Here is a 22,613-nt window from a genome sequence, read left to right on the forward strand (position 1 = left end):
CAGGCCTGACCTAGCTTTTGTTTTAATGTCATTGAGCTACAGACCTACTGCAATCACCTCTCTTGTGCCCATAGATTAGTGTGCACCAAACTAGAGCCGGAAATATACACCACTCCAGGGGACACTGTTCACATGCACTACAGTGTGAATGATGTAATGTGAAAGTCATCACAGGCGCTATGCCACACTGAGATGCTTCTGCTGAAGAGATGCCCAGGCTGCTATGCCACTGTAACTTTCTCTTTTGAGCCAGGGACTCTAAGTTTAATTACTAGGAGTTATAATGAGCTGTGAGAAAATGGATAAGGAGATAACATTCAAAGATCAGTGATGAATGATTGTCATTTACGTAATGAACTGTAGGCTTTGATGAGAAGCTTAATTTACTAATCTTTCAAAGTCTATAGGATTCTTTGGGTCTTTGGCCCCCCTTTTTTGTCTCTTCTCTGATTTGGCACATTCTCTTCCCCTAGTCCAAAGCCCTGTGCCTATCTCTCCTTTTGTGCCGTTCATCCTCAGTGTGTCTCCCCCATTACTTACATCTTCTCCCTTTTCTTTTGGTCTCTTTCATCTTTCTTTCTGCTTATAACTTTTACTTCTCCATTCGGCTATTTTAAGCATTTTGACTATGCCTCCTTTTCTCTCTCTGCCTTTCGTTTCTGTGTCTCAGCAGGCACCATCCATTGCTGTGGGCCCCTTTGCCGTCTATTTACCCTTTTCCTTGCTGTTTGTTTAATCTCCTTTTGTCAATATCCAATTTCTTCTATTTTTCTAGTTTCTTTCTTCCTACCTCTTCTTTTAACTGACCATGATGAGAAACCAAAGTACACTTATTCAATGTCCTCTCTTTATGGTCCCAGATTGATTTTTCTTCTGTGTCTGTGGTCCTTAAGAATATACAGAAGACAGTTGGGGATTCTAAAGTAAATCTCAATGCCCATGAAATTCAAAGCTGGCATTTCCATTGTGCCTTGATCATATTGCAACACCATAAATATTTATAGTATACGCTGGAACATATTTTTGAAATGTTTATTTCTCTACCTGAGACTACTGAAGTCCAGTCTGTGTGATACTTAATCTCAAATTTACAAATCTTCATTGAATTTAGAATTTTTTATTATTGACATTATTTTCCAATTTCTCCCTCTGTGCTCCCCCCTCCACGCAGCCCAAGTCTATGCAAACATTCTTCTCAAGCATGCCTCTAGTTTTCCATTGACTGTGCAGAAAAGAAAAGCCTGCTTACTAGTCTCGTTCCCCCTATACTCACGCCTGCAGTAAAGTCTGTCTTTGGGCAGCAACAGTCCCATGATTTTGGAACTCACATAGTGATTTAAACAAATGCTGAGAAAAAAATGTTTTCCCAAATGATTTAGCATCTTCTTCAAGAAATTAGAAAATCAACCACAAAATAGACCAAAGGATAGAAGTAGTAAAAGATTCATAGACACAAGAACAAAAACACATCAGTTAGAATCCAAAATCTAGTTCATTGAAAAAATAATATTTAATAGATAAAAACACAAAATAAAGTAATGAATAAGAATGAAAGGGACAAAATGCAAATACACAAAATAAGAACTAGCTAAGAGAGGAATAATCACAGAAACAGAGAGAATGCAAGGAATCTTAAAACAGTACTTTGTTCAATTTTGGCCAAGTAAATTCTGAAAAATGGGATGGAATTAATAATATTTAAATGAGTATAATTTGCTAAAATCGATTTCAAAAGAAAGAAAAGTTCTAAAGAAGTTAGTGTTCAGGATTGATATTCCAGATAATTTTATGGCAGGGTCTTCAAACAGTAAGTGAAGCCAGCTGTTTTTGCACATTATGGCTGAATATTAGCCTTGCCAATATCCGCATAGAATAGAAACATTTGACAAAGAGACATCCTTAGATAAAACATAAGATACTGGTGATTTAAGAGAAAGTTCTATTTCACTCACTGTAACAGTCCCAAGGTCAGAAAAAGCAAAAAACCATGATTTCACTCACATGTGGGATATAAAACTGAAATTTATAGATACAGACAATAAAACACCGGTTACTAGAGGAAAGGGAGTGGGAGGTAATAAAGGGTAAAGGGGTCAAACAAATAGTGATGGAAGATGATTTGACTTTGGGTGGTGAACACACAATGCAATATACACTCAAAAATGATATGACCCTATTAACTAATGTTGCCCCAATAAATTTAATAAAATAATTTTTTACAAAGGAAACTTTACCAAAGTTTAAAAGAGTAAATTATTCCGGTTACTGAAATTATTTCAGAATATAAAAATAAAAATTTATTTATTAATAAAGGTAGCATTGAAAATAAGAAGAGTTGAAAAAAGATAGATGACTCAATAAATATTTTGAAAAAAGTTGAGTAGTCTTGTGGAGCAACCTCTTACACCACACACACATGCACACAAGCACAAATGTCCACTGGACAAATAATTAAAATATTCAAAAGGAACCCTTAAAAGTTTCAGAGATAGTGTGACAAAATTTTAATCTTAAAATGAAAGGTTGTTAAAAAATAGATGAAAATACCCAAAGAACATGGTGAAAATTGATGCATTTTATTGCATAGAAAAAATGATTGTATGGCAAAAAACACAACAAAGTTTAAAGATAAATAAAAATGGTAGGAAAAACAAACATTTGTAGTTCTTACTATAGACAAAGGGATGCATGATTAACAGGTGAACAGTTCCTGCAAAGCAGAGAGAAAAGACAAAACCAACAGTGTAATAGACAAAAGGAATAGGAGTCATTCCCATATAAGAAAAGACAAAAGACTTTTAATATATGAGAGGTGTTCAAAGCACTCATAAAAAAATGAAAACTACTTTTAGAAATTATACTTTACTTTTCAGGATGTCAAATTGTGACAGGATAGTAAGAAGCTAGGAAAATCCTGGGCAAATGGAATGGGGAAACTGAGACAAGAAAATTAAACAAAGCCAAACAGTGTCAGCGATTTACAGCCAGCTGGGGAGTCGCAAGACCTAATCTCCCCTGACCAAGGACACTCCAGAGCAAATGGTTTATATCAATATCTGTCCTCCCTAACCGGAGAACACATAGCTTAAATCACCCTGGTCTGGGAAAGAGAGAACAGAGACCCAATTAATGTCATCTGTGCCAGCTAAACCCAAGGACAGATGAAGTCAGGGGAACAAATAACAAAACCCCATTAAAAAGCCAGCCAGACCCAAGATGAAAATAGTATAAAAAAATAAAAATAAAAATAGTATAAAACAGTATAGCAGACCAAAGAATATTCCCAAAGCCCCCTATATGCTCATTTTGACATATTAGCATATTAAAAATGCACCTGGAAAGCTGATGAATACTCTGCTGAAACCCTTCCCTGAAATTCTCACAAGCAGGAAAAACAATAAAAAGCCCTTAGGACAAAGACTCAGGGTGGCCTCACTGTAGAGCTCTCCCTTGCCACTTCCTGGGCACGAACTTTTCACTTCCTCCTCAACTCTAAGGGTCCCTACCAGACTCACATCCAGGGGAGCAGGGACCAGTGGCAGTCCGATGGGGGCTTATCCCTGATCTTGTCTCCAAGGCCCAGCTTTCCTTTGGCTTCCTGGTGAGCTAAGGCTCACTTCTGTCTCTGTGACCTTCACTTTCCAGTAAGCTAACAGCAGCCCTGCCTTGGCTCACTCCCTTCCTATAACTTTCCTGGGGAACCAGAGCAGGGCACCGCCTAGGCTCTCTCCAGTTACGTCTACCCTAAGTCCTTCCTTTGTTTCACTACTCCAGCCTCAATAAACATACTCTCAAAATCTCCCGGACATGTGTTGTAAAATGTTTTTTACATGAAAGCAAGAACTCACAAACTACAGCCTGGCCTGTGACCATTCTGGGCCATCCGGGCCACTCTGGGCCATTTCCTGTCCAGTAGCAAAAACCCAAAAGTTTGTCAGTGTCATCTGTTGGAAATAAATATTAAAGAAAAACAAGGCAGTTTCATATATTGACAAGCACTAGAATATGTAAAATTTATACGACTCCTCTAAAAGACAATTTGGAAATATCTACCCAAATTACAAAGGCATATATGCCCTCTGACACAGCAATTGTCCTTCTGAGAATTCACACTGCCAGTGTAATTCCACACACACAAAATGTGTTTGGGGAGTGTGAGAGAGGCAACTGACAGATGTTTTCCTCCCTCTCTTCCTCCCTTCCTGTCTCTCTAAAAATAAATGAATAAAATCTTAAATGTATACATATATTTATAAAAGGTTACTTTTTTATGGTAGTAGTAGACAATTGAAAACAACCAGATGACAACAGGGAACAGGTTAAATAAATTGTAGTATTTAGTACATCCTTACTAAGGAAAATATCATAACTGATTAAAAAATAATAATGGGAGAATTCTCCATGTACTAGCATGGAAAGATCTCTAAGAAATGAAGTGAAAAATCTAAAAGCTATGTTTACTGTGCTTTCATGTAACATGGAGAGAAAATTAAGAGTGTACTTATAATTTCTTATATTTACATTTTATAGACCTTGAATGATTCACAAGCGATTAATGATGGAGATCGGGAAGCTCAGCAAACAAAGGTCAGTGATGGGAAGGAGGCTTTCGCTTTATTAAAACATTGATTTATATTATATAATAATACCTATTTCAAATAAGAGAAAACAGTTTTGGAGAAGGAAGTAACTTACTCATGATAGAATACCTAGAAGGTGGTGGAGCCAAAATTCGAATTAAAAAAGAGAAACTGAGTTAAATAATGTGGCAAATAATTGTAATTTCTATGACACTGAAATGTAGCATTTTAGAATAACAGAGCTATTTTGCATAGTGCTTGACTCTACCTTACAGTAAAACGTAGAACTCTTTTCTTCAGAGAATCTTGCCTTTTATACAGATGTTTCATTCCATCTTGTTTTATCAATGGTTTTTTCGAAGGAAGAATATGGGCATTAGTGGGAGGGAAGAAGAGTTTGGAAAGTGCGTTGGCGATTCTCCATCCTATAAATTTGGAGAAAACTTCATCCCTTGCATTTGATGAAACTTTTGTTCTATAACTAGTGAAAGGATCCATGGGGTTATTTAACTCAGCCTGTTGAAAGAAAGAAAAAGGAACAGTAAAAATAGATTTAAATGAGAGGGGAAATGATGTATTATTAAATAAAAGATAAAATGTATATTTGTTTTAACTAATGTTGCCATGTTTCTGTTAAATAAAAGTAACCTTTATAACAAATGTAGTTTCCCCAAATTTTTAAATCATAACAATTTTCAATAGAATAAAAAATTAGGCAAGAATGAAATTTTGAAATAAAAATATTGATAATTTAGTCATATAATTTTTATTTTAAATTTATATACTTCCCACATGAGAATTGCACAACAATTTATCATATTTACTTAATAAAAATGTTAAGTAAGCAGTCAAGGTAATGTAGATGTTTCATTAAATAAAAATTTCATTTCTCTCTGTATAATCTAAACTTTCCCTGAAGTCAACAGACAATTTCTATAGAACAAAATTTGCATTAAGTGAAAAATAGAAAGGGCTTTGTAATTAGCCACACTAAAAATTTTCTAGGATTAAATTTAGATTAAACTGAACACGTTCCAATAAAAAAAAAACTAACAAAAATTCCACAATGTTTATGCAGTCTTTACTCAACAAAGAGCCATTTTCTGTATTTTCCTGTTTATGTTCAATAATATTCATGACAGACTTTTAATTACATCTTCTTTTGAAATGGCTGGAGGCATATTTTCTCTGGCTAGAATTGGTAATAATGAAAATATAAGCTTCAAAATATCATATATTATACTTCTTATAATGTTCACAATACATTTCTATTAGGACTTTTCTTTCACAAATGAATTGTGTACTTTCTCCTTTCCTTCAATTTTTACAGTTTTTCATTCAATGTTACCAGTCTTTATGCAGTTTATTATCAGTCACTCAGGATTCATTTCATATGCCTATCGATCTTATGGTAGAAAATGAAAGAATGGAAAATGTTTTTCTGTACATGAACCTCTTTAGGATTCCAAGATCAGACTTGGCTCAATGAAATACTATTTAAAGATTGACTATTATATTTTTTAGGTAAAATGATAGTGGAAAAAATGAGAATAATCTCATGATAAAGATTGAAAAACAAAGCTTAGAACAGTGAGGAAAACAGTAAAATGAACTGTAATTAAATATGAATTATTGTAAAAGTCACAGAAGATGGAGAACAATAACATGTTATAATATATATTAAAAATAAGGTAAAAAAATCATGCAAATAGATAAGCACCAAATAAATGAAATGAAGACTCTAGAAAGCCTCAAAAGGCTAGAAAACTAATAGTGAAATTTATAAAGATAGCCCTATTTTTACTGTTTCAGAAAATAATCAGTGGTAATCACTGAAATACATATTATAAAATATCTTTGATTTTAATGATCTCTGGATGTTGGAATCAGTATACAATCATGTTTATATTGTTCCCAGTTGTGTTTCTTTCTTATTAACTAGGTCAAAATCATGGAAGAAGCAGTCAATTTGAAACAACAAATTAAACTGTGGTTAGGATTTTAGTAACTACTGTGACTTTGAAGACATTATTTAACATCTCACAGTCTGCAGGTTCGTCTATAAAGTGGTAACCATAATATATAACTGGATTGTTTATTTTGTTTAGCACCTACGGCTTAATTATACCTAAGAAATGGTGCTTCAAAATCAGTAACAATGTACAGTAGTGCACACACATGTAACTACGACTCTTCCATTACCAAGAGGGTGGTGAATGAAGAAACTTGTGAATAAATTGATGGACCAGCAAACATAAAAGTCTTCTGACGACATTTTTTATAAAATGTCTTGTTTCTAGGGTAGCATTATTCTGCATTGTGAAATCTTGATGCTATTTTCTTTATGTCTCATCTCACTCCTCCTTGTTTTCTTTCCTTTCAGACTGGCTGGGTTATAGACCCAGATCCAGCTCTCTCAAGAAGCAAAATGATGGCATTGCCACCTTTCACAGGTCTCCCCTGGTTGAAAGCCCAGGTACTAATTCCCTACCCCCAGCTTTGAGACAGCATGGATGGAACTGGAGAGCATTATGCTAAGTAAAGTAAGCCAAGTGGTGACTTAATCAACAAGATAAATAAGCAAGCAGAGACATTGGAATAAAGAACAAACTGACAGTAAACAGAGGGGAGGAGGGAGAGAGATAATGGGGAAAGAAGGGAAAGTGTGTTCAAGGAACAGGTGTAAAGGACCCATGGACAAAGCCAAAGGGGGCAAGGACTGAGGGTGGGAGGTGGGGGTGGGTAAGGAAGGGGAAGCGGTGGTGGGAAAATGAAGACAAATGTACTTGCACAACAGTAAAAAAACATTTAAAAAATCCCTCCCCCATTGACATCCAGAAGGGGGAAAGAAACAGTCACAAGTGGAAAACTTATTTGAACAAATAATAAAGGAGAACTTCCCCAGTCTGGCAAAGAAAATAGACTTCCAGGAAATCCAGGAAGCTCAGAGAGTGCCAAAGAAGTTGGACCCAAGAAGGAACACACCAAGGCACATCATAATTACATTAGCCAAGACTAAAATGAAGGAGAGAATCCTAGAAGCAGCAAGAGATAAGGGGACAGTCACCTACAAAGGAGTACCCATCAGACTGTCAGAGGATTTCTCAAAAGAGACCTTACAGGCAAGAAGGGGCTNTTTTATTATTGTAAATAGTCTTGCCATATTTTGAAAAATATGAACAGTGAAAGGACAGCAAACTCACAGTTATTAACAACCACACCTAAAACAAAAGCAAACCAAGAGGATAGCTAGATCAGGAGTGGAACCATAGAAATGAACACATGGAGGGTTAGCAACAGGAGGGTGGGAGGGGGAGAAGGGGGGAGAAGGCACAGAAAATAGCATAGATGGTAGGTAGAAAATAGATAGGGGGGAGGGTGAGAATAGTGGGGGAAATATAGAATCCAAAGAACTTGAGACACGTGGTTATAAACTAAGGCGGGGAGAATGGTGGGGGAGGGAGGGTGCGGGTGGAGGGGATTGAAGGGGGGGAATAGAACAACTGTAATGGTATAATCAATAAAATATATTTTAAAAAAAGAGCACAGCCCAGTAGAAATGGCAGAGAAAATCTTTTGGTTAAGCTCACTCATGGGCATATCACTTATTTTATTTCTGCTAAGACTCAGATTCCCCCTCTGCATGGCTGATGGTGGCGGTGAAGAGCTACACAGCTTACATGTGTTAATATAATATACTTAGCACAGTGCCTGATCCATTGCAAAAGCTCTACAAATATTTTGTTCTCTTAAAATAATATAGTTGTTACCTTGGATTTCTATTAATAAGCATCAAAAAAGACTTTATTCTTCCAAAAATACATTTCTTTTCAAACTCAGTTTCCATTTATGCCAACAGAGGAGGCATATGTGGAGGAGGATGAGAGAAAAGACTAACAGTGTTGTTTGTTCTCTTCTACTGCTTTATGGAGTACATTAAAAGCATGGAAATAGCATTAAGAATGAAAACAGATTTTATGTTAAAGATTTCAGCATGAAATGTGAAACCACGAAGTGCTTTACCTGATGAGTCAAAGGTGTTCTAAATAAAGCCACCTATTCATTTTAGCCGTACATATTTCTTTTTGATATTTTCGGTCCTACACCAGATGGCATAAAGCATTTATACACAATGGCTCTTCCTCGGTGTGCAGCATATGCTGCCGAATTGCCTATACAGAAGAGCCTGCTCATTGCAAGTCTCCCTGGAAGCATTTCACACAAAACACATCAATTAACATTTGTTTATTATGCCACTGTGAGTATATGACAGTTTTTTATTTCTTTTCCGAATACTCGGTCAACAGTTGGGTTTCTGTTGAATTTGTCACTTGAAGGGCTCATGTTTAGGAATCTATTTAGGATTGTTTTTCATCTCAAATATGCTATTAAAGATCTCATCTCGTCTCAAGCCTCCATTAAACATCAAATTTTACGAACAAGATATAACAAGAATTGTAAGTGATTTAATGTTATAATGAATTAAAAAAACATGCAAAATACAGGAGCACATGATATAGTTAGTAATGGATTTTCCAGTTATATAGATAAATGGACACATTCAGTAAAAACTCTTATTCATTAAATGCAATAGTTTATCGTATGAATTGCATATTTATTATTAAAGTGTGAAAAGACTATTTCTACTTAATTTCATAAAAATTCAAGTATACTCAACCTTTAAAAATAAATCCTTGTCACTATCCACTAGTTTACAGTGAAGGCTCTGTCTGCACTCTGTATAGGTAATACGGTGATTACTTTACATGAAGAAAGTTCTGGGACCCAGGTGTCAGGAAAGGAAAGAAAAAATAAAGGTTGTCCTATAAACACTCATCAGCATTAACTGAAATAGGGGTAAAAAATATATATATATACAATATATATACATATATTATTTTAGTTCAAAGCATCTGAGGCACAAGCCTTCTCTGCACAGATTTTTTTAAGATAGTCTCTATTCATGTTGAGCAGTGAGGCAGCACATGAAGACTGGCAGAGTTTTTATAACTGTATAAGAAAGCTTCTAGCTAATTTATATTAGATGTAAAACATACTGCCCAAGGAGGTATGGGGCAATAATATGCTGGTTCTATGGAATGTGGGAATTAGTAAGTTATTAAGAAAAAACTAAAAATGTTCAGGAATAAATAACCTCAGTAGTTTTATTATTGTAAATAGTCTTGCCATAATAGTGCCCCCCCCAAAAAAAAAGAAAGGAAATTTTGAGCTTTTCATGATCACATTTTACTATAAAGTTAAACACACCTGTAAAGATACTGATATAGAAAGTATTTAGACTATTTCAGACAAGAAAACATAGTTTTAATAAATCCAGAATATTTGCTTTAAGAAATTAAACCTATAGACTAAATGTGCTCATTTTTTTAAAAGTATGCTCTATCTTTTGAAATTGTTTCACTTTATATTATTATATATTTTCTGTTTAGTTGCTTAACTTATTCTACCTACAGTATCACTATTAACTCCCTTAAGAAGGCAGCTTCTAAAATCTGAAAGAAATATTACCACTATTTTTCTCAGAGAAATTAGGTATAAAAGGAGAGAATTTTCACCCATGAACTTTAGGAAAATTAGATCACAAGGAAGTAAAAGAGCAGAATAATAAGTAAGTACAGGGACATCAGAGAAAAACAGGGAACTGCACAGGTACGAATCACTTTGGTCTTTGAATAATTAGGTATGGAGAATTTAAGGGAATTAGTTCAGATATTATTACTTCTGAAACCTAGCTCAGATATGTTTTGATGCATTTGCTATTAAAAATATACCAACTAAATACACTTAAAAAATCTTTACAACCAAGGAAAAAACACAGGCTAGAAAAAGAATAAACAGAACAATTGATTAGACATTAAAATTTATGTCATATCTATAACAACACAGAATTCTTAGTCCTAAAACTATGCTTCAAAATCAAATTGAATAAAAATCTTTTCAGGTAAGAGAAAACTGGCAGAAATACTCACCAGAAAATACTCATGAAAAGAATATAAAAGGGTTTTATTTGAGAAGTAAAACAATCCCATATAGAAGATCAAATTCAAGAAGAAAGAGTAGGGAAAGAAACATGTAAATATGTGGGTAAATCTAAAGAATATCATGTATAAAACAATGTTAATTATTGAAATCTAAATACACACATCAAACATATCCAGATACACATAAATGCACAATTAAAATGCTTAACAGGAAACATGTGTAAGTAATAAATGGAGTTAAAATATTATAAGACCATTTTATGGTCCAGGAAATTATAAAATTTCTCTATGTTAGACTTCAATAAATCAAGGAGTCATTTTGTAACATCTGGGTTAACAAGTAAAAAGAATGTGTAACCACCAAACAAATAAAGAGGTGGATTGAATGGGACAATGAAAAAATCTTCCCCATAAAGGCATAAAATGAGATTGTGAAAAAGAGGACAAGGAACAGTAGGTACAAATAGAATAGTAAATAACAAGATATAGAAATAAAGAAATAAACACAAGTATAGTGCAATGATATTAAGTATAAATAGAATAAGAGTTTAAATGAAAAGACAATAATATTAGGTCAAAAACATACTACTTCCCCAAAGAAATATACATATAAGGATTCAGAGGACTTGCTATAAGAAGATGGAAATCGGTATACCACGTATTTAAAGGAATCTATTCAAAAGTACCCTTAAAAAGGAAAGCTAGTATGGTCCTATTCATAATAGAAAAGGTGTACTTTTTACAAAAAAAAATATTTTATAAGGATGACAGTATTGTCGAGTATTGTCACTGAACACAGCAACATTGAACAATAAATCAAAATCATAAACATAATAATAAAATCTCCATACATGTGGACATGAAGCCATAAAATTCAATAACCCATGGTTCAAAAATGGAAATAGTAGAAATTAGAAACTCTTGAACTAAATGATAATTAAAATATTATTTATCACAACTTTCAGGATACATCTAAAATTATGTGTAGGAGATTAATAGTGTTAAAATCATATATTAGGAAAGAAAAATTATACAATGCAATGAAAAGTAATCTAGTCCAATAATTTTTTTAAAAAACAACATAATAAATACACAGGAATTAGCAGAAAGAAAAAGAAAACTAATATCAGATATTTAAAAAATAGAGAAAACAATATACAGAATTGGTATTAGTAGAATCAAGAGTTGTTTTTCAAAGGACAGAAAAGTTCATAAATCCTTGAGGTGATAGATTAAAAAAATAACAAATGCAAAAGTAAGAAAAGTCAAGAATAAAGAGGAGAAGATCATGAGAGATTCTAAAGACATTAAACTATCATAGAAAGATATTTTAGCAACTTTATAAAATATCTTTTAAAATACAGATGAAATGGACAAATTTCTAGGGAAAATATACCAAACTAATAAAAAAATAAAGTCTAGGAAGGTGAAAAAATCAACTGTGAAAAACTAGTTTACAGTTAAAAACCTTTTTATAAGTATCCATAACCAAGTGGCTTCACTTGTAAGTTCTATAAAATTTTTAAGGAAGCAGCCATGACAATACTACAAAATTCCTCAAGAAGATAGAGAAAGAAATAATCACTTTCCCAACTCATTCCTTTATTTTTGGTATAACTTTGGTACAAAATTTTACAATATAAGAAATAAAAATATGGACTATTGTACCCATTAATGTGGAAGCAAAATCTTAAGTAAAATAACATCAAGGCAAATATACAATATTTATAAGGTTATCACATACCATCAAATGTTTATTTTTAGCCTAGGAATACAATAATTACTCAACATAATATCAAACAATGTCATTTACTACAGTAACTTTCCATGAGGAAGTTACTTCACCTTTCAAAAATTTGGAAAGAATGGGTCTTCTGGTATCATTCATGTGTCCATCATCAGCTATTAGGACAGTTAGGGACTGGCTAGTCTTGGGAAGGAGCAGTGCATCAGCTAGGATGGATTGTCTCTGCTCATTATTGTCTCTGATCCTCCAACTGCTTAACTTGGGCTTATCCACAGAGAAGTTACAGGGTTCAAAGAGAACAAGAGACAGCAGGTGCCAAAGTGTAAGCCTTTTTTCAAATTCTCACTTGTATGACATTGGTATTGTCTTGTGGTTCAAATCAAGCAAAATAGTCAAGCCTAGAATTTGAGTATGGAGGGAATGATGCAAGGATGTGGATATGAGGAGTCTTAAATAAATCAGGCTCAATTACTCTTTTTACCACAAATTCTAAAATAGTACTTCATTATTAAAAAAAAATATATAGGAAAATGTACATGTGAGTTTTATCTGACAATAATTACCAACCCATTAAAATTCAAAAAGAAGGAATCTTTTTCCTAAAGTGAATTCCTTTACTTAGCATCTCTATTTTTATGAAACATCCCTAAGTCTCTAATACCTTAGTTTGGTAACTCAAACACATTCTTCAAATCTAGTGCCTTTACTATTCAATCCAAACCATTTTTTCCCCCAACTAGGTAAATCAACTAATGGCTTTCTTACAATGCTCTTATTTCCACTTGGCTCATGACATTTTCTTATCTAAAAGATGCTCTCTTCAACCTTGCCCCTTGAATCATTTAATGTAACTTATCATTTCAGTTTCCAGCTCAAATACTACTTAAAGGTGACAATAACTTATTCCTTATTAATATAAGAAAAAATTTATAAACTTCCAGCCAACGCAGAGGCATAGGTGGATACACTTTTCTTGCAAAACCAAAAGAAGGTCAACAATCAATTTTAAAACAAGAAACAACCAGAACTGCCAGAAAATCAAACTCTATGGAAGTCTGACAACCAAGTTGTTAAAAAAGAAACATTCATCCAGACTGGTAAGAGGGGTGGAGATGGGAAGCCAGGGCAGAGAGGATGCCTGGAAAGACAATGGCTAGTGGATCAGGAGGTCGTTTGCAGAAAGGGCAGTCCCATATTCATGTGTGAGTAAAGCAGGAGGAACAACTGGGGAGTGAGACACCCAAACAACCCAGGGTTGAAATGTGGAGAGATAAAGCTTCAAAACCTCTGTGGAGGTTGAGGTGTCAGGAGGAATTCCAGTCTCATGGGAGAGTCCATCAGAGGTACCCACAAGGTCTTAGAATATGCAAAACCCACCCACCTGGGAATCAGCATCAGAAGGGCCCAAATTGTTTGTGGGTAGCAAAGGAAGTGACTGAAAGCTAGACAAGAGCTGAGCAAATGGCATCGTTCCCTCTCAGTCCCCTCCTCCACACACAGCACCACAATGCAGCCACATGGGCTGTCCTGCCCTGGTGAATACCGAAGGCTCCAACCCTTATAATGTAACAGGTATGCTGAGATAAAGAAATATGGCCCAAATGAAAGAACAAATAAAACTCCAGAAAAAGAACAAAGCAATGAGGAGAGAGCCAATCTATCAGATGCAGAGTTCAAAACACTAGTAAACAGGATGCTCAAATAAATGATTGCATACAGACACAAAATAAAGAAAGAAGTATAGGCTATATAAAGTGAAATAAAGAAAAATATACAGGAAATCAACAGTGAAGGGAAAGAAACTGAGACTCAAAACAACGATTTGGAACAGAAGAAAGAAATAAATAGTCAACTACTATGGAATGAAGAAACAAGAATTCAAAAACATGAGGAGAGGCTTAGGAACCCCTGGGACCATTCAAACATTTGGATTTGGATCTGAATCATAGGGGTGTCAGAAGGAGAAGAGAAAGAATGAGAAATTGAAAACTTATTTGAAAAAATAATGAAGGAAAACTTCCCCAATCTGGTAAAGGAAATAGACATGCAAGTCCAGGAAGCCCAGAGAATCCCAAAAAAGTTGGACCCAAAGAGAAACACACCAAGACACATCATAATTAAATTGCTCAAGATTAATAAAGAGAGAATTTTAAAAGCAGCAAGAGGAAAGAGTTACCTACAAAGGAGTCCCCACAAGTCTATCAGCTGATTTCTCAAAACAAACCTTGCAGGCCAGAAGGGGCTGAAAAGAAGTATTCAAAGTGATGAAAGTCAAGAACCTACTTCCAAGATTACTCTATCCAGCAATGCTTTCATTTAAGATGGAAGGGCAGATAAAGTGCTTCCCAGATTAGATAAAGTTAAAGGAGTTCATCATCACCAAGACCTTATTATATTAAATATTAAAGGGACTTATCTAAGAGAAAGAAGAAGATCAAATCTATGAACACAACAATGACAACAAGCTCACAACTATCAACAACCTAACCCAAAAAACAAAAACAAAAACAAACTAAGCAAACAACTAGAACAGGAACAGAACCATAGAAATGGAGATCACTTAGACAGTTATCAACAGGGAGGAAAACAGGGGAAAATGCACAGGGAATAAGTATAATTGGTAGATACAAAATAGACAGAGGGGAGAGTGGAGAGAATCACAGGGGAAAAGGTGAAGGATTCACAGGAACAAGTATAAAGGACACATGGACAATAACTAAGGTGGGGGTGGAAATGAGAGGGAGGTGGGGAGCACTGCGGGGTAGGCAGGGCTGGGAATATAAGACAGAAAACTGTACTTCAACAATAATTACATTTAAAAAACAAAACCAAAATAGACAGAGGGAATATTAAGAATAATATAAGAATAGAGAAGCCAAAGAATTTGTATGTATAACCCGTGGACATGAACTAAGGAGGGGGAATACTAAAGGGAGGGAGGTGCAGGGTGGAGGAAGATAAAGGGGAAAAATAATGGGGCAACTGTAATAGCATAATCAATGAAATATACTTTAATTTTTTTTTATTTTTAAAAAGTGAGAGATCAAACATTTATCTGAACTCCCAGCCTGTGCCATGAACCTTGATAGGTCTAGCCCTTTGTGTTGTTCTGGTGCTATTTCTGGAGACTATGTTTTCTGGATGAGACATTAAAATTTATTGTGTCAATGCCCATATTTTGGACTTCTTTGTTTCCTCCATAGAATTCAGTATGGCACAATAGACTTAACTACTCAACACATACATATTTCATATTTTACAGATTTTGGTAAAAGCTTTGATATAATTTCTCATTTACATACATACTTATAGTATTAAGTAAGGAAATTTGAAATAAGTTAAATGATATTTCAAAATCACCAGCTATCTGCTTTATCATTTATATCCATAAATCATATATTTCATTGTTTAGTAATCCAAATGCCTCTATCTTAATTAACTTTTATATAAAGCAGGTCTAGAGTGAATTGTATCTTTTAATTCACCTGATATAAAATAACCTTATTTCTTACATTAAATATTCACTGTACCTAAATTAGTATAACTGCTTTTAGAAATGTGTAATTTAGATTTTCTCTGAGGAAAACTTGTCTTCCCCACACATTTACTATTAAAATAAATGAAAGCATGTTTTAGAATTCTTCTCACTGAGCACTGAAAAATTAGCCGGTTATGCTCTTGCTTTTATTCTTCTACTCTCAGCGCTGACTGCTTGAGTAATAGGTCTTTACTTGGATTTAGCATCTAAAAAATGTGGTATGTCTGACTAACTGACTTATAAATTTCAAATGTAGTTATCTGAGATACTTATAAAAGTTTTGAAGAAAAAAGACTACATCAAATAATTAGCCCTGGAAACAGGCATATGAATAGAATTCTAATTATAGAAATGACAAATTTGAGTTGGCTTATTTACTTAAAGTATAATCCATTTGAGATGTGAAGTGGCATATAAAAATAGACATAAAGGCAGAGAATAATATAAATAATTGAAAGTGCCACGGAAATGGAAAAAACAAAAAGAAAATGATAAGAGTAGGTGAGACAAGTACATAGCATTCTCTATTTCTGTCAGAAACTGGCCAGAAATTTTACTTTTATTTTTTTAAGCTCCAGGAAACTGCTTATATAAAATCAATAATAAGGGTTCAAAAGAGTACATGAAACTAAGGAAGATTTATTTACTAAATCCTAAGAAAGGTGATACTGGGTGATATAGTGGTCATTTCTATAATTGATATAATAATTGTCTTTGTTTCTATTTTTCTTTTGTGCTCCTCAGTCCAAACCAAGGACTAAGTGGAGCACAGTTGCATTAAAAAAAACTCATGAAATCCCCAAAATGTAGTTCGAGTAGGCAGCTGATTGTCCTTTTTCTATGAAAGATTAAAAATCTAGAAAAAGAATGGATAGTCCTCCATATTCCAAATCGGACTTATGGTTAAAAATTAAAGTTGAAGATTTTTTTCAAATAAAGATTGTTTTTTAAAAACATTTTATTTATTTTTAAAGAAGGAAAGGGAGGGTAATATCAATGTGTGGTTGCCTCTCGCACGCCCCCTACTGGAGACCTGGCCAGTAGCCCAGGCATATGCCCTGACTGGGAATCCAACAGGGACCCTTTGGTTAGAAGGCAAGCATTCAATCCACTGAGCCACACCAGCTAGGGGTCTACTAAGAATCTTGAATGTAGCTACTCTATGCTATGACCCACCTGTATGCTTTGACAATCAATTAGGCAAACTGAATTCTTTATTTGCTCTTACTTATTAATATTAATTCACATTCATAATTATTATTGAAAAACAGGACACTGAAAATGTTAGGATAATTGCATCTGTGAAAGCTAGAAAGAACCAGAAACTTTCAGTGATTGGATAAAGCATGACTAGAATATCATATTTGTATTTTATAAAAAACTGATAGCTAATTTTATAATGGTTTTCTTTGAAAGTGAAGAAAAATCTATATTACCATTTAAATAGAACTAGAAAAAACAAGAACTTACACATTTTTAACTTTAGGGAAAACAACTTCGGTGTTAGTGAGTCCAGATTTGTAATTTACATTGTCTAATGCTGGAAAGAACACACCCACACACACCCACACACACACACACACACACACACATAAATAATTTATTATCCAAGTGGAGAGTTTTTTGAGAATGAATTAATTCATTACTAATACAGAAGCTGGAAAATTACACACCAACTCAGGCTAACCTTTGCAAATTGAGATTCACAGTCAGTGTACTTACAAATGTTTTTCAAAGGCACAAGCTCAAAGCAGGACAATCCCAAAAATCAACTCCTTTCTTCAAGCCATTTAACCAGAATGCCTACTATTTTATCTTTAACTAAAAATAGGTCAGCATTAAATTTTTAAAGCTGTGTTCTCAGCTGTATCACTGATACTCACTGACTGTGGACATACCTTTCTCCTTAGGACACATGTTCCCTGTTGATAGAAGAACCAATTTATTGCCCAGTGTTTTATCTTACCTTAGCTATATTTATTGCAATATGGACCCGCCCATCTTTTTCATGGTCCTTTATTTTCTGCAATGTTTGCCATATTAAGTTTCTAAGTCCATCCTGTTCCTCGTCTCCTTGGAGTTCCCATGACATTTTTACCAGGTTATACACTATGCCATAGTATCCAATCCATATCACTTGATCACCTGTTTGAAAAGAAATATTATTTGGGAAAATATCATTGTATTCATCTTACTAATATAGAAAAAGAAGGAACCAATTTTACTAATAGTTTAATGTTTGCAATTCCAAGTTTTTGATTCTTCATTGCTTGGACTTCTTTAATTTTTAAAAAATCAGAGATCATTTGAAAATTGCTAACAATTTGCAAAGATGAACTTCACCCAACTAATACAATACATCATACATTTAAAAGTTAAACAGGTAAATTGTGAACTAGGTACTTCAAATTTTTGGAATTGAAGTAAACAGGAATTTGTCCAAGGCAATATGAATACTTAAAGCACCATGATAGATTTTTATAATAAATCAGAGGAACAGAGAAAAATCACTGGCTGTTATAAGAATGATTGACCTATGAAACAAAGCATTTGAACCAAGAATGAAGTGTTGAAAATAATGGAAGAAGTAAACAAAAATTTCTAATTCATTATAGGCTATAAGATTTTTTTTACAAGATACATAAGTCAAATGAAATAGGGGAAAGAGGATGATGAATCAGAAAAGAGAAAAAAGTCTAAGTCCCTTCTAAAACTTATATATCTATTAGATATTTACATAAATTATCCAGTTCTACTTTTAAAATATTCATTTCCTTTGCAGAAAAGGAGAAGTTTCTCTTTACTCTTTATGTTAACTATTTTCCACTTAGATGGCATATTGCTATGCAACACTACTCAGGTAGAGAGAATTCTAATTTAAGTATTGATGGAATAAATAAATTTGGAAAATGAAGTCATACAGGTCTTAAAGGCAATATGAACTTAAGTTAGCAATGATACTGCTGAGTATGAGGTGAGGAAGAGAGCAAGAGGAAGAGAAGGCTTAGAAAGGGAGATGAAAGAGTTTTAAAGCCAAATAAAGTCTGCATCGTACTTTCACTCCAAATCCTGGTGATAACCTGTGTGATATTGGAACTCATTCACACCCTTCTTGAAAAGTCACAATCTGAAAAGTCACAATCCTCAAGTTTTTCTAATTCAATTAGACTTTTATAATCTAGGCTAGTAATAATAATCACTATGATTATAATTAGAACACTTGAGAGTACCTACTCGGTGCCCTTATTCTAGTCCTCATTACAGTCCTGCTATGCAGACCATATTATACCTAGAATAATAAAAGGGAATGTGAGCTTCAGGTTGGTGCAAACGCTCCTAACATCACGCAGCAGGCTAGTGATGGAACCAGGTGAAGCCTGGTCTATCTAATCTTATCCCACGCAGCACAGCCTTTCCAACTCAGACAAGTACTTCTTCTTCTAATCCCAGCTTCTAATCCATTCGCAGGAAAGGAAGAAACTAGAAAGTAGAAGGAGGTAGAAGGAGGAGACAGAAGAGAAAGTACGTACACATTTTGAAAATGGGAGAAGACATATGTCCAGCTTTCAAACTGAAGTCACCCTCTGTCCTTTCTGTGGTTGATACTTTAGAAGAGAAAGTGTAAACTGCAAATATGAGGCTACAATTAAGTGGTCAAATCAATTTTCTAAATTTGTCTAATTGAATTTATGGGGGTGACATTGGTGAACAAAATTATATAGGTTTCATGTATAAAATCTTATAATATGCCATCTATATATTGTATATATGTGAAATCTAATGAACAAACTAACAAAAAATAGAAACAGATTCACAGATACAGAGAACACACTGCCAGCTGTCCGAGTGGAGGTGGGGTTGGATGAAAAAGGTGAAGGGATTAAGTCAAACAAACAAACCAACTCAGAGAGACCACAGTATGATTACCAGAGGGAAAGAGGGGTGCAGCATAAAGAGAGTAAAGGGAGAATAAATGGAAACAGAAGGAGACTTGACTTTGAGTGACAGCCAAATTCTTTTAAAAATACAATTTCCCCTCATAAAACCTTTACTAATTAAAACAAGTGTACTGCTATGCTTGAAATTACATATAGGGAGTAATGTTAGCATGAAAATGGAATAGAAAGTCCCGCATCCTCATACCTTCACAGAAACAATTTGGCAGCCATCCTATGAATAAAATTGTGTTTGGGGGAACCTTGGGATTGAGGTAGGAGGTTGGGAAACCCCAATGGAACTCAGGACTGCAGAGGGCCAATCTGATAAAGCAGGTCTGGACCCATGTTTTAGGTCTGACACCAATGATACAGTCTATGGACTTGGAAATAGTCCTGACCTTCTGTGAACTCAGCTTTAACCCTGCTTATCCACAGTCCTGCTACCAGCCCCAAACCACCAAAGGACCAAGGAGGACCCACACCTGTTGGTGCCTTTGGTAAGAGACCCACTGACTTTGAACCTGACTGCCGCCACTGAATCAGCTCTGTGACCTGGCTGCAGCCTCACTCAGCCATAGCCCAGAGGCAGTTCTGTACACCCAGAAACCCAACTATGGAGAACCCACCCACCCATAGACCTGGCAGGATCATGCCCAGGGACCTGGTGGGAGCCAAATCCATTTGCTCTCCAGGTAACAGGCCTGAGATCTGCAGATGCAGAAGCAGTCCCAGAGCCAGGCTCCAGCCCCGCTCAACCATGGTTCTGGAGGTGGCCCCATCTGCACAGGTACCGGCAGGAACCGTGCTCACTCATGCCCACTGACTCCCAGCAGAGAAGTAGCCATAAGAAGAGAGAAGGCGGAGGAAGAGCATGAGGATCTCCAATTGAACTGAGGTGGAGAGTTCATACTGGAAATGGAGGTAAAACAACTAAAAATAAATAAGGTCAGATTAAATAGTAGATGTTTGAGCAAAAGATGTTCGAGCACATATTTACTCAATGAAACGTTGTGGCTATTCAAGCAACAAGCCAGGAAACCAACATGGGTGTTTTATGAGGTAATCTACCTCTTCACTGTAAAGAGCAGCAGGAGATTGGAGAGTAAAGAACAAACCTAAGACATTGTGAAGAAGATCTAATGAGAATTCTTAATTATGGAGGAAATGGAAGGAATTAACTGAAAAGGAAAGAATACATTTTTAAGCTCAGGAAAGTGAAACAATAATGAAATTGCTTGCAAAAATGCAATTATGTAGAGGAGACCTTATGGGCAGAAAGGAGGCAAATATTATCTGGAAACTGTGACATGGTGGGGTGTGAGAAAAATATAATTTTTAGTGTCCAATAGCTTGTAAAAGTAAAGCTAAAATTCAAGTAAAATAACAGAAACAAAATTAAGGAATTATGAGTAACTAATGAAGAACTAAAGCTTGAGCTAAATATGAATGAATAAATAATTATGAATCTTTAATAACTGAGAAATTGTGAAACTCTAAAATAAAAAAAGCAGTTCTTTGAACAATATGATAAGTAAGACATACTGTGGATTTTAACCAATTTATAAATTAATTTAGAGATTCCCAAATTCTTTTTTTTACAAGATAATTTTTTTGAGATTTTATTTTTATATTTAGAGAGAGAGGAAGGGAAGGAGAGAAACATCAATGTATGGTTGCCTCTTATGTGTCCCCAAGTGGCAACTTGGTCTGCAACCCAGGCATGTGCCCTGATTGGGAATCGAACCAGCGACACTTTGGTTTGCAGCCTGCATTTGATCCACTGAACTACAACAGCCAGGGTGATATTCCCACATTAAAAAGAAAGATTGGTAAAAGTATGTCTGAACCACCTTCCTTCATATATTCTAAATTACCATTTATTGAGGAACAGTATTTTGTAAGTCTACAATATTTGAATCACTGAACTGAATATGGTTTGCTTCTAGACTCCACAAGACTGAAGATGAACCCATAAAATATATTCTGAGAACTGTGTTCTCAAAAACCAAAAAAACTTTTAAAATGCCATTGCTTTTTAAAGCGAGCTGTTCACCTGTTGATTTAAACTATAGTGAAGTGTTGTTTATGAATAATATGTATAGGAAGAATCTATTACATCTGAGTGACAGTTAATGAAGGAAAAAGCCTCTGAAAACAGATGGGCTGTGCTACAGCTGTCATAAAAGGTAGAATGCATTCTAACATGCACGTCCAGACATTTGCGGAGAAGCGTGTCCGCTATGAAACTCCTCATCCAGGGACCAGACTGTGGCATACGGCACTCCTCCGTTCTGCTTTGAGTGGTCCTGTGGCAGCAATCAAAGATGTCACTTTACATATACTGAGAGAAAATGTGTCGCTTTGCAGCTAAGCAGCCAGGATCATAGGACATAACAAAGCTGAACCAAAATAAAATTCCGAATAAGTCTTGAAAATTTATGAAGAAACTGTGATGTTTAAAAACCGATATTATGCTTCCTCCATTGCAGCTTTATTTTAGTGTTTAAACTCCTTGAAGGCTTTAATTTCCAGTCTAGATATTTAGATTTCACATATCCAGTGATTATGAAATATGAATAATTCTATTCATATAAATGAGTTTAAATGAGTACACCACAGGATGAAATGTATTACTGAAAGGTAACTTGAATGTAAGGTGTTGTTTAAAACATTGTCTGTGTGGAATATCATGTAGAGTGAAAGAAAGTGGATGGATGCCAAGAAATCAATGGCCAAGAACCAGCCAGTGAGCCAGGCATTAACAAGTGTTTACTGAGTCAGTGCCACGCGCCAGCCACTGTTCTGCAC

The 22,613-nt window shown here is 34.8% G+C and overlaps 1 protein-coding gene across 7 annotated transcripts in view; it reads right to left on the reverse strand.

Moving 5' to 3' along the window:
* The window catches only part of TMEM232 (transmembrane protein 232), a 195,012-nt gene that overhangs the window by 105,012 nt on the left and 67,387 nt on the right, over nt 1-22,613 (reverse strand). For 5 of the 7 annotated variants that reach the window (XM_037032311.1, XM_037032308.1, XM_037032309.1 and 2 more), the window contains 2 exons: nt 17,834-18,012; nt 4,849-5,096 (listed from right to left, as the gene is read on the reverse strand). In XM_037032311.1, coding sequence (XP_036888206.1) covers nt 4,849-5,096; nt 17,834-18,012 — 427 coding nt within the window. The remainder of the gene's footprint in view (nt 1-4,848; nt 5,097-17,833; nt 18,013-22,613) is intronic. The other 2 variants (XM_037032314.1, XM_037032313.1) reach the window with 1 other exon arrangement.

This window comes from Sturnira hondurensis, unplaced genomic scaffold (genome assembly GCF_014824575.4).
Source record: "Sturnira hondurensis isolate 20B ecotype Veracruz unplaced genomic scaffold, ASM1482457v3 Scaffold0021354, whole genome shotgun sequence".
Lineage (NCBI taxonomy): Eukaryota > Metazoa > Chordata > Mammalia > Chiroptera > Phyllostomidae > Sturnira > Sturnira hondurensis.